This window comes from Melanerpes formicivorus, unplaced genomic scaffold (assembly GCF_026170545.1).
Source record: "Melanerpes formicivorus ecotype bairdi unplaced genomic scaffold, bMelFor1.0.p_v2 SCAF_38, whole genome shotgun sequence".
NCBI classification, from domain to species: Eukaryota; Metazoa; Chordata; class Aves; order Piciformes; family Picidae; genus Melanerpes; species Melanerpes formicivorus.
Genome location: NW_027142390.1, coordinates 926,102 through 938,692, shown reverse-complemented (window position 1 = coordinate 938,692; position 12,591 = coordinate 926,102). Strand labels below are relative to the sequence as shown.

The following is a 12,591-nucleotide window of genomic DNA, read 5'->3' as shown; positions in this document are numbered from 1 at the left end:
AGGCAGAGCTTCTGGTGGCCTTGCAGTGCTTCAGGAGGACAATCAGGAAGCTGGGGACAGACTCTAGAGCAGGGATCCTGCTGGGACAGCACATGGGAGGATGGTTTGGGCTCCCAGAGGGAGACTGAGAGTGGAGAGAAGGGAGAAAGGTTTGAGGCTGAGGGTGGGGAGAGCCTGGCCCAGGCTGCCCAGAGAGCTGGGAGCTGCCCCCTGGCTGGCAGCAGTGCAGGGCAGGGTGGTTGGGGCTGGGAGCAGCCTGCCCCTGGCTGGCAGCAGTGCAGGGCAGGGGGGTTGGGGCTGGGAGCAGCCTGCCCCTGGCTGGGGGCTGGGAGCAGCCTGCCCTGGCTGGGGGCTGGGAGCAGCCTGCCCCTGGTTGGGGCTGGGGGCTGGGAGCAGCCTGCCCCTGGCTGGGGGCTGGGAGCAGCCTGCCCCTGGTTGGGGGCTGGGAGCAGCCTGCCCCTGGCTGGGGCTGGGAGCAGCCTGCCCCTGGCTGGGGGCTGGGAGCAGCCTGCCCCTGGTTGGGGGCTGGGAGCAGCCTGCCCCTGGCTGGGGCTGGGAGCAGCCTGCCCCTGGCTGGGGCTGGGAGCAGCCTGCCCCTGGCTGGGGCTGGGAGCCCTGGCTGGGGCTGGGAGCAGCCTGCCCTGGCTGGGGCTGTCCCTGCTGAGGGCAGGAGGTCCTGTGAGAGGTGCCCCCAGCTGGGAAGTGTCCATTAGGTGGAGGAGGGTGTTCAGGAGCCAAACCAAGAGATAGAGAGGAATCATTCCCTCCCAGCTCTGCCTGCAGCACTCCTCTGGGATGCTTTGGGAGATGACTCAAGTCAGAGCTTTAATTAAGCTCCCTGCAAACTGCTTCCACACTTGGCTGCAGCAGCTCTCACCAGGGCCTGGCTCCCCAGGCCAGATAACCCAAGGAGCAGTAATTGCTTTGTTCTAGGCAGGTGCAAATCCTGGGCTGCTCTTTGTTATCTCCCCAGCCCCCAGCATTCCAAGGGAGGCCTTGCCAGTGCAGCTCAGCTGGGGATCTTGGCACTGGTGGCTCCAGCTAAGGAGCAACAGGAGCTGGGTTGGTTTCTCTCCTGCCCTAAACGCTCAGGAGCTCACCCCCTGAGCTCCCCTGCACTGCTTGGGCTCCCTGCTGGGGTGCTGCATGCTCAGTGTCTGAAGGACAAGGGGCACTGGTTTGGAACTGGAGCAGGGCAGAGGTAGGTTGGCCATCAGGAGGGAGCTCTGCACAGGGAGGCTGGGGAGAGCCTGGCACAGGCTGCACAGGGAGGCTGTGGCTGCCTCCTGCCTGGGGGTGTCCAAGGCCAGGCTGGATGAGGCCCTGAGCAGCCTGTGCTGGTGGGAGGGGTCCCTGCCCATGGCAGGGGGTTGGAGCTGGCTGAGCTTTGAGCTCCCTGCCAGCCTAAACCACTCCAGGGGTCTGTGAATCCTAAGGAAGTTCTTGACAGTGAGAGGTGAAGCCCTGGGCTCCCTCAGAGCTCTGTCTCAGCCTTCCCACTGAGGCTGGAAATGTTCCACCTGAGGCTGCTCTGTGGACACCAAACTGAAGCTGGCTTTGCAGAGCAGATCAGGACCACTCCTCTCCAGCACAGAGCCCACTCCCCTTCTTCCAGGCAGAGGAGCTCCCCAGCTGAGCTGCAGCTCCACAGCCAGCAGTGGCAGTGCCCTCTGCTCACAGTCCCTCTCCTGCTGCAGCCAGGGCTGGGCAGAGCAGCTGCTGCTGGCAGCAGGCCTGGCCTGCTGGCTGTGAAACATTTACAGTGTGGTGTGAAAGAAGGGGGGAAGTGATTGGGCTGTTAAGAGGCTTGCAGAGCATTTTGTCCCCCCGGGACACAGGCAGCACTTCTGTGCTCCTCTGCTTGTCCAAGGCTCTGCTGCCAGCAGCCACACACCCCAGGAGCCTCTGCCCCAGCAGCAGCACAGCAGGGCTGGGAGCTGCAGGGACAGTGTGGCACTGAGGCACACAGCATGGACCAGGCTCTGATGGCAGCCACCTGTGGTGGGGGCAGACCTGGGGGCCAGAGGGAAGTCACTGCTTGGAAGAGTGAAATTCACTCCTCCACTGCCCTGCCCTCCAGAGAGGTTGTGGAGTCTCCTGGTGTGCAGAGCTCCCAACCCCCCTGGGCACTGTGCTGCTGGGCAAGCTGCTGTGGGAGCCCTGCTGGGGCAGGGGGCTGGGGCTGGGTGAGCTCCAGAGCTCCCTTCCCACCCCCAGCACCCTGGGACTCTGTATCCTTTACACCTGAAGTGAGCCTGCCCTGGGTGATGCTGCCTGGGCAGGGGCTTGGACTCGAGGCTCTCTGGAGGTCCCCTCCCAGCACTCTGTGAGTCTGAAGTTGCCCTCAGGGAAGCTGAAACAGCTTGTGCCAGGTCTGGGTTGGTCATGAGGAACAATTCTGTGCTGCAGGAGTGGTCAGGGCCTGGCAGAGGCTGCCCAGGGGGGTGGTGGAGCCCCCAGCCCGGGCTGGGTTTGAAGGTGGTTTGGCTGTGGGGCCTGGGGCTCTGGTCTGGGGGTGAGCCTTGCAGAGCCTCGGTGATCCTGAGGGTCTCTTCCAACCTGAGTGTTCCTGAGGCTCTGAGTGCCACAGGCAGGTGACTGAGTGCAGCCCAGGTGACTGTCAGAGAGCCTTGGAATGCTTTAGGCTGGCAGAGACCTGCAAGGCCATCCAGGCCAGCCCTGAGCCCAGCACTGCCAGCCCAGCACTCAGCATCTCCCTCAGCACCACAGCTCCTCAGCTTTGAAACCCTTCCCAGGATGGGGACTCAGCCTCCTCCCTGGGGAGCCTGGGCCAGGCTGTCAGAGCCTTGCAGAGGAGTTTCTTCTCATACCCTCCCCTGGTGCAGCATGAGGCTGCTTCTCTTCTCCTGATGCATGCTCCCTGGGAGCAGAGCCCAACCCCAGCTCCCTGGGAGCAGAGCCCAACCCCAGCTCCCTGCAGCCTCCTCCCAGGGAGCTGCAGAGAGCAGGGAGGTCTCCCTCAGCCTCCTCTGCTCCATCCTGCACACCCCCAGCCCCCTCAGCTGCTCCTCCCCAGACCCTTCCCCAGCTCTGTTGCCCTTCCCTGGCCCTGCCCCAGCCTCTCAATGTCCTCCTTGGAGCAAGGGGCACGAAACTGAGGAGCTGGCTTGCTTCAGCTCCTCCTCTGGTGGTGCTCTCCTGGCTCTACTCACTCACTGCAGGATTCTAGCTGCTGGTCTTCACCTGGTGATCTGCTGCTGAGATAGGAGCTCCTAGCCCTTATCAGCCTTCTGCAGAGTGGAAGCAGAGGCACCTGAGTGGCACTTGGTGATGGAACCAGATAGACTGCTTGGACACCTGGCTCCCAGCTCCCTTGTTGGTGCAGACAGAGCTGAGCCAGAGGAGAATCTGATCTTGTCTTGCCGAATCAGTGTCTGCAGCGCTGGGGGAGGCTGCTGCAGCAGCTGACACTTGTGACAGCTCATTAGACTCCTTGCCTGAAGCACCCTCTGGTGTGTCTGCCCCGGGTAAAACTGAGTCCACGTGGCCCCAGCCTGACCTGCGATGCTCTCAGCCAGCCCTGGGATTTTCTCCCCAGTTCCACCAGGTGAACTCTGCAGCTCCTGAGCTGTGTGCTTGGACGCTGAGCTCCACCATGGGCGAGGGCAGGGGTCCCCAGTCCTCAGCTGGCTCCTCCAGGCCCACACTGAGGCTCTGGAGGAGCCAACCTCAGCAGGTGAGCTGCCAGCACAGCAGGGAGCAGGGGGGATGTGGAGAGGGGCCAGGGCAGTGATCTGATTTCCTCCAGGCTTCACTCCCTCTGCTGCCTTTGGGGCAGGCCTGGGCAACAGCTCAGGAGTGGAGCTTCCATCTCCTCCTCCAGGCTCTCCCCCAGCCTGCAGGCAGCAGAGCCTGGGGCAGCTGTGGCAGGCTGCTAAGCAAGCATTAGGGCAAGGAGGAAGAGGAGGTGAGCCTCATCCCCCGGGGTGGCTGCAGAGGGGCAGGCAGCAGAGCAGCAGCAGCTCCTGCTCGGTGCTGGAAGCCCTGAGCTCATCTTCCATCCATCTGAGGGCTGGAGCTGCCTGAGGGCTGCAATAAACCCCAGTGTCAGCTCTGTAAATCTTCTCTCTTTAGGCGTGGGAGAGGTTACAAATGTGCACAAAATCGAAGGGAAAGTGATTAAATGTGACCAGGAGCCAGCACTGCCAGCTCTGCCTCCCCTCTGTGTGCTGCCAGGGCTGCCTGCCCTGGGGGCCCTGCTCCAGGGCGTGAGAACCAGCCAAGGGAGGGAGCTGGTGCAGCAGGGGAGAGAGGATTGGGGCTGCTCTGCTTCTTCTCAGGTGATGGTGGCACAGAGAGGGGCTTGGCACCAGCCCTGCTGGAAGGAGGCAGACTGGGAGCAGCCCCCAGGTCAGGTAGGAGCTGGAAGGGCAAGGGTTGATGAATCACAGAGTCGTAGAATCATTAAGGTTGGAAAAGCCCTCGAGGCTCATCCAGTCCAACCAGCAGCCCAACCCCACCATGGCCCCAGGGGCCATGGCCACACATTCCTTGGACACCTCCAGGGCTGGGGACTCCACCACCTCCCCGGGAGGCAGCCTGGAATTGTGCCAGGGGAGGGTCAGGCTGGAGATGAGGAGAAATGACTCTGCTGCCAGAGTGGTCAGGGACTGGCAGAGGCTGCCCAGGGGGGTGGTGGAGTCCCCAGCCCTGGAGGGATTCCAGGACCCTGTGGCCATGGCCCCTGGGGCCAGGGTTTGGTGGCCATGGAGGGGTTAGGTCAGTGCTTGGCCCTGATGCCCTAAGAGGGCAGCCAAAGCAGTGCCCTGACCCTGCAGCCCTCCACCTCCACCCCAGGGACTGTCTGCTGCTTCCCTGCCGCTGAGCTCAGGACTCAGCTGCAGCTGCCCAGAGCATCCCTGCAGGCTGGGCTCTGTACAGCACAGCTGCTGGCTCCCCCCTTGGGGAGCTGAGGCTGGCAGGGTCCTCTGAGCACTGCGGGGGGGTGCTGGTTGCAGGAGGCCAACCTGCTGCTCTGCTGGAGAGCTGTCAGCCCTTAGCACCGGCAGCAACAGGCTGCATGAGATCCCTGTCTGGTGGCCACCCCGGGCGCAGGGGAGCTGCTGCCCGGTGGGTTGCAGGCTGCTGGAGCTCTGGTGCAGGGAGAGAGCAGTGACAGGCACCAGCTCCACAGCCGGAGCCCAGAGCTCCTCCCAGGGCCAGGCAGGGCTGTCCTTCCTCCCTCAAGTAACCCTGAAGCCTTTATTGATCACCTCACCTACATTATGGATGATGCTTCTGTCAGCTGCATTCATCTTGGGAAGCAGAGCAGTGCCAGAGGGAACTTGGCTGTCTCAGGCTTGGATCTTCTCACTCAGAGGTTTCAGAGTCCCTGGGCAGCCTGTCCCAGTCTCTCCCCAGCCTCCCTCTGCAGAACTCCCTCCTGATGTCCAACCTACCTCTGCCCTGCCCCAGCCCCAAACCATTGCTCTCCTCCTCTCCCCACAGCCCCTTCTGAGCAGTCCCTGCCCAGCCTGCCTGCAGCTGCCCTGCAGACACTGAAATGCAGCTCTGAGCTCTGCCTGCAGCCTTCCCCTCCCCAGGCTGAGCACCCCCAGCTCCCTCAGCCTGTCCCCACAGCAGAGGTTCTTCTCCAGCCCTCTGATCCTCTTTGTGGCCTCCTCTGGACCCTCTCCATCAGCTCCAGGTCCTTGTGCTGCTGGTCCCAGAGCTGGCCCCAGCCCTGCAGGTGAGGTCTCCACAGAGCAGAGGATCAGATCCCCTCTCTCCTCTGCTGGCCAGGCTGCTCTTGATGCCACCCAGGACCTGAGGTGACAGAAGCCCACACCAGCAGCCTAATGTCTTGGCTGAGCTCTTTTAGGCCCTGATGGTTCAGAGTGGTCTGGAAAATGAGAAGGCCATCCAGCAAAAGAGAAACCCCAGGTGTGCTGAAAGCTGGAGTGCAAAAGCACCCCTGGGAAGCAGAGGAGGGGCTGGCGTGATAGGGAGCGGGGGAGAGAGCATCCCCCACCTCCCCCTGTGCCCCAGGAGCTCTGCTGCTGCTGGAGATTGCAGTAATGGGCAGAGCTGGAGAGTGCCACCAAATAACTGCTGCAATTACTTTGCAGCCTCTTTCAGGCTGGTTTGAGGTTGGTTGTTTCTTACCTTCCCAGCTGCATTTTCCCCTCTCTTCAGCACTTGATAGCACAGCACAGCTTATGGAATAGTTGCAGGCTGGCCTTGGAGGGTAATGAGTTTTCTGCTGCCGTGTGCCCGGGAGGGAGTTAATGGGCAGTGAAGATCAGCAGCGCTGTGTGGGCTCAGCCCTGGGCAGGGCAGGCAGCTCCGGCTCCCCTGCGGGGCAGGGAGGAGCAGCAGCTGGGGGCGGGGCGCTGCAGGGCGGCACAGCAAAGCACTGCAGGCACACAGGGGGCTCTGAGGAAGTCATCAGCAGAGATTGATAACAGGGGGTGGGCTGGAGCCCTCTGCCCGTGTCCCGGTGGCCTCTCAGGTGCTGCTTGGCTCTGCCTCACTGCTCAGCTTCTGGGCTTAGGTTTTGCTTCCTTGGTGCAAGCTGTGCAGCTCCCCAGACACACCAGGAGCAGGAGGAGGAAGGTTCCCCTGCCCTCCCCCCCCCGTGCATGGGAAGAGTCACAGAGAGGGTTGGGTTGGGAGGGAGCTCAAAGCTCAGCCAGCTCCAGCCCCCTGCCATGGGCAGGGACCCCTCCCACCAGCCCAGGCTGCTCAAGGCCTCATCCAGCCTGGCCTGGGACACCACCAGGGAGGGAGCAGCCACAGCCCCCTGGGCAACCTTGTGCCAGGCTCTCCCCACCTCACCTTCCTCCTCTCCAGTCTCAGTCTCTCCTCTCAAAGCCATTGCCCCTCAGCCTGGCACTGCCAGCCCTTGGCCAAGTCCCTCCCCAGCTCTCTTGTAAGCTGCTCTGTGGTTTGTTGGTGGTTTTACTTTTCAGAGGCACAAACCAGCCCCAGAAATCTTGGTGTGCTCTGCCCATGGTGCCAGTGAAGTCACCCAGCCTGCAGGAGCACAGCAAAATCAATCAGTGGTCATTTGGTTTATAGCTGGGGCTGGAGACACAGCTTGGGCTGAGCTCATAGCTGTCTGCCCCCAGCTGGCCCCCGGAGATTGCATCAGCTTGGAAGGGACCCCCAAGGGCACCTTGGCCACCCCCCTGCAGGCAGCAGGGACAGCTCCAGCCACAGCAGGCTGCCCAGGGACACAGCCAGCCTGAGCCTGAGTGTCTCCAGGCCTGGAGCCTCAACCCCCTCCCTGGGCAGCCTGTCCCAGTCTCTCCCCAGCCTCCCTCTGCAGAGCTCCCTCCTGATGCCCAACCTACCTCTGCCCTGCCCCAGCCCCAAACCATTGCTCTCCTGCTCTCCCCACAGCCCCTTCTGAGCAGTCCCTGCCCAGCCTGCCTGCAGCTGCCCTGCAGACACTGAAATGCAGCTCTGAGCTCTGCCTGCAGCCTGAGCACCCCCAGCTCCCTCAGCCTGTCCCACAGGGGAGGTTCTGCAGCCCTCTGATCCTCTTTGTGGCCTCCTCTGGACCCTCTCCATCAGCTCCAGGTCCTTCCTGTGTCGGTGGTCCTGCAGGTGAGGTCTGAGCAGAGCAGAGGGGCAGGATCCCCTCCCTCCACCTCTGCCAATGGGCACAGAAGGCCAAGGGCAGCCCAGGCTGTGCTGCCAGTCCCCCCCAGGCTCCTTCCCCGCAGGGCTCCCTCCCTGCTGCCCAGCCCAAGCTTGACCCCCCCGGTGTGCTTCTCTTGCAGGTCCGGCCGCCAAGAAGAAGTACGTCAGCTACAACAACCTGGTGATCTAAGCCGGGGCTGCAAGGATTTCCCTCCTGGTGCAGACCTTCCCCCACCCACCCCCCCCGGGGGTCACCTCCTCTGCGCCGGGTGGGGGCGGTGCAGGACCCAGGGCCCGGCGATGCTGCGGGGACAGAGCAGGAGGAGTTTCCCCCCCCCCGACCCCGCCGGGAGGCTCCCAGCGGCCGCTCCCTGCCCCCCGGGGAGGTGCCCGCTGGCGGCGGGGGGGCGGCGGGGAGGGGGTTTGCCTTCCGCTCCAGACGAACAAAAAAGGACTCTTTAAGGGGCTACGTTTTGGGCTTTTTTCCCCCCGTTTCTTTCGGTCTTTCTATGTCCTTCCAGACCGCGAGGGTTTGGTGGCTTTTCCTGTACAGTTTGTGAGGAGTTTTCTTTGGGGGGGGAGGGGTTGGGGTATTTTTTTTGGGGGGGGGGGAGGGGGCATCTCTCCTCTGGTCGCCGGGTGCCTGGTTGCAGTCTCTTGAGAGCAGAGACCCCCCCCGGAGCCCGCGGCGGGGGGGTGGGTGGGGGGCAGAGCACACAACCACCACCGCCAAGACCCAGCACCCAGCGAGGCGTTCCGAAGGCTTGGCGTGACGATGATGATGATGATGATGATGCTGATGCTGTGTGCTGACTTTGTGGTCTCCCCGCGATCCATAGACCTTATTTTTTGTAACTTAAAAAAAGAAACAAACAAAAAACAGACAAAAACAAAAAAGAATCTAAAGACCAAAAACTGTGCCGGCAAAGAGTTCCCCCCCCCCCGCGCCCCCTGCCTCCCTCCCGCCCTCCTTGCCCGCTCCCCCTGGGCTGCCGAGGAAGCAGAGAGCTCTTTTTTGAGGCTGTTTCAAGCGGAGGGGGGTGGGGGGGAGTGGGGGTCTTGCTCTTCGGGCTGCATGCAGTGAAATGGCCTCGCTGGGACCCCTCCCGTGTGCCTCCCCCCCACACACGCCCAGCCCCCGGTGGTGGGGTCGGGGGGGGGCTCTGTGTAGTGCGGTGTTGGTGTTGCTGTGGTGCGCCTCGAACCGGCGCCGGCAGCTCGGCTCGGGCCGCGGGAGCTGAGCGCTTGCGCAGGGCTGGTGTCGGGGTCTGGGTTGTGGCATGCGAGCGGGCGGTGCTGCGCCTGCGGCTGCGGCTGGTTGCTCGGTGTTCCGCTCCGCGCTCCTGCTGGGTTGTTAGTTTCACTGCCGGGTTATTTAATTCTGTTTATTGATTAATTATTATTTGATTAATTTCGGCTATTTTGTTTCTTTCTTTTTCTTTTTACCGCCGAGTGCTTTTGCTTTTATTCGTTTGATTTGTTATTATTTATTGCTGCTGTTTGGCTCTTTCATTTATCATTTTTTTTTCACTGCTAAGCGCTTTTATTTTTATTAGCTGGATGTAGTCTTATTTATTTTTATTATTTATTATTTATTAATGTATTTATTATTTTTCCTGCTAATTTGCTTTATTTTTATTAGCTTTGTTATTAGTTTTATTGATTCTTATTTCTTTATTTTTGCTATTTTGCTTTTTTGCAGCTAAGTGGTTTTATTTTCATTAGTTTTATGTGTTATTAGTTTTATCCATTATTACTTATGTTTGCTCTTTTGTTTATCATTTTTACTGCTAAGCAAACACTTGTTTTTATTAGTTTTATTCATTTGTAGTTTTATTTATTATTAGTTTTATTTATTATTATTTATTTTTGCTCTCTTATTTATTTTTGCTGCCAAGTGGTTTTATTTTTAGTAGTTTTATCTATTATTAGTTTTATTTATTATTAATTATTTATTAGTAGTTTTATTTATTAGTAGTTTTATTTATTATTATTTATTTTCGCTCTTTTATTTATTTTTACTGCCAAGTGGTTTTACTTTTATTCGTTTTATCTATTATTAGTTTTATTTATTATTAGTTTTATTTATTATTAGTTTTATTTATTATTAATTATTAATTTTTGCTGTTTTGTTTGTTTTACTGCCAAGTGTTTTTACTTTCATTCGTTTTATTTATTATTATTTATTTATTGTTGCTGTTTTGCTCTTTTATTTATTTTTTTAACTGCTAAGTGGTTTTATTTTTATTAGTTTTATCTATTATTATTTTTATTTATTATTATGTGTTTATTTTATTATCTATTTATTGTCTTTTATCTTTTTAGTTATGTTACTCTTTTAATTTATTATTACAGTTTATATTTTTACTGATTATTTATTATTATAGTTTATATTTTTATTTACTATTTTCTTTATTATTCATAGCTATGTTTTATTATTTTATTCTATTTGATCCTATTTTAATTTATTATTATATTTTATTATTCTATTTTATCCTGTCTTATTATCCATCATTATATTTAATAATGTCATTATTTATTATTATTTTTATTATTTATTATAACATTTTATGATTTTATTATATTCTGCCATTTTATTATTTATTATCTTTTATTTATTATATTTTATTATTTATTATCTTTTATTATTTATTATATTTTGTATTATATTTTATTATGTCTTATATTTTGTTTTATTATTTTCATTTATTAGCTTATTATAATAATATTAATAATAATTAATTGATATTAGTTATTATTATTATTATTATTATTATTATTATTATTATTATTATTATTATTATTATTATTATTATTATTATTATTATTTACGTTTCCATTTCCTTTCCTTTCTGAGGTCAGTGCTTTCTCCATCTCTCTCTTTTCTTTCCTTCTCACTTCTTCTTTTCTCTCTTTCCAGCACTCTCCAGGCCCTTGGGAGGACAGAGTGTGGCTTTAGTTTCTTTTGCCCCCCTCCCGCTCCCCCCCCCCCCGTGTCTTGCTGGTTGTTATTTTGGGGGGGGGGGAGGGGCAGAGTCTTTGCGTTGTGCTTTTGGGGTCGGTTTGGGGGTGGGGGTTGGCTTCCGTTGGTGTTTCTGTTGTCGTTTCTGCCTCTGTTGCCACCCCAGCCCCTCCCAGCGGAGCGTGAGGAGGCCTCCCCAACAGCATGGATGTTTTCTACTCTTTGTAATGAAGTCCCTCTCGTTCCCCTGCTGCTTCTGATGTGCCAATTCAGTGGAAAAACACAAACCCCACCACAAAAACCCCGATCCTTGCTCCCCCCTCCCCCCCCCCGCCCTGTGCTGCTCCCCAGAATGGATAATAAAGGATTTTGGTTAACTTTTTATTGTTTGCTCCAATCAATTGTCATTTGGGGCTTCAGTTCTTCCCTCCTCCTCCTTCCTTCTTTCCCCTACCCTTCCCCTACCCTTCCTTCCCCTACCCTTCCCCTACCCTTCCTTCCCCCAACCTTTCTTCCTTTTCTTCCCCTTCCCTTCCTTCCCTTCCTTCCCCTACCCTTCCTTCCCTCCCTTCCTTTCCCTACCCTTCCTTCCCTGCCTTCCCTTCCTTCCCCGCCTTCCCTTCCTTCCCCTCCTTCCTTTCCTTCCCCTACCCTTCCTTCCTTTCCTCCCCCTCCCATTCCTTCCTTTCCCTACCCTTCCTTCCCCTCCCCTTCCTTCCTTTCCTTCCCCTCCCCTTCCTTCCTTTCCTTCCCCTCCCCTTCCTTCCCCTACCCTTCCTTCCTTCCCCTCCCTTTCCTTCCTTTCCTTCCTCTCCCCTTCCTTCCTTTCCATCCCCTACCCTTCCTACCCTTCCTTCCCCTAGCCTCCCTTCCTTTTCTTCCCCTACCCTTCCTTCCCTTCCTTTCCCTACTCTTCCTTCCCCCCCCCCCCTTCCATCCCCTACCTTGTGCCTAACATTTCATTCCTCACCTAGCCCCCAACAGCCCAACGCTGATATGAGGCAGGCTTGGTGCAGCCAGAGTGGGGCTGGGAAAGGTCTTTCTTTGGGGTGGGGGGTTCAGGTATTTGCAGGAGGGGGGGTGGGGGATGCGGGGAAAGTGACTTTTGAAGCAGTGGGGTTTGAAACAAGCCCTGAAAGTCAAGGCACAGCCAGGCAGAGGAAGCCTTTTGGTCTATGCTTGATGGTCTCCAGAGCTGTCCTCAGCTGCTGAGGCTTCTCTGCTGCCAGTGGAGGCTAGGAGGATGCTGAAGGGACTGGAAGAGCTCTGCCATGGATGAGAGCCCTGGGGCTGTGGATGCTGGAGAGGAGAAGGCTGAGAGCCCTGGGGCTGTGGATGCTGGAGGAGAGAAGGCTGAGAGCCCTGGGGCTGTGGATGCTGGAGAGGAGAAGGCTGAGAGCCCTGGGGCTGTGGATGCTGGAGAAGAGAAGGCTGAGAGCCCCGGGGCTGTGGATGCTGGAGAAGAGAAGGCTGAGAGCCCCGGGGCTGTGGATGCTGGAGAGGAGAAGGCTGAGAGCCCCGGGGCTGTGGATGCTGGAGAAGAGAAGGCTGAGAGCCCCGGGGCTGTGGATGCTGGAGAAGAGAAGGCTGAGAGGGGCTTTCACTGATGTCTCTCAACACCTGAGGGGTGGGGGTCAGGATGAAGGGGACCAGGCTCTGCCTGGTGGTGCCCAGTGACAGGGCCAGGAGCAATGGGGATGAGCAACATGAGGAGAAAGTTGTTTGGTGTGGGGGTGCTGGAGGCCTGGAGCAGGCTGCCCAGAGAGGTTGTGGAGTCTCTATCTCTGGAGGCATTCAAGCCCCCCCACCCCCCACCCCCGGCTGTGTCCTGCCCCGGGGGGGGTTGGACTCAAGGCTCTCCAGAGGTCCCTCCCAAGGCTGCGGGTCTCTGCATCCCTGGTTTGAAGGCGACTGCGTTCAACAGCCCACAGCTCAGTGAGCCACGCACCAGAGCCAACCTGTTGAGAGAGCTGGGAGGGGAAGAGTTCAGGCGGGGGCGGGGGGGGGGGTGGGTGAGGGGA

General features: G+C 56.8%; 1 protein-coding gene across 2 annotated transcripts in view; it reads left to right on the top strand.

Annotated features, from left to right (window-relative positions):
• The window catches only part of GRM7 (glutamate metabotropic receptor 7), a 186,656-nt gene extending 178,465 nt beyond the window's left edge, over nucleotides 1-8,191 (top strand). Inside the window, exon 10 of one of the 2 annotated variants that reach the window (XM_068157754.1) lies at nucleotides 7,749-8,191. In XM_068157754.1, the coding sequence (XP_068013855.1) occupies nucleotides 7,749-7,798 (50 nt within the window). In that variant the 3' untranslated portion in view covers nucleotides 7,799-8,191. The remainder of the gene's footprint in view (nucleotides 1-7,748) is intronic. The other variant, XM_068157753.1, reaches the window with a different exon arrangement.
• The last annotated feature ends 4,400 nt before the right edge of the window (nucleotides 8,192-12,591 follow it).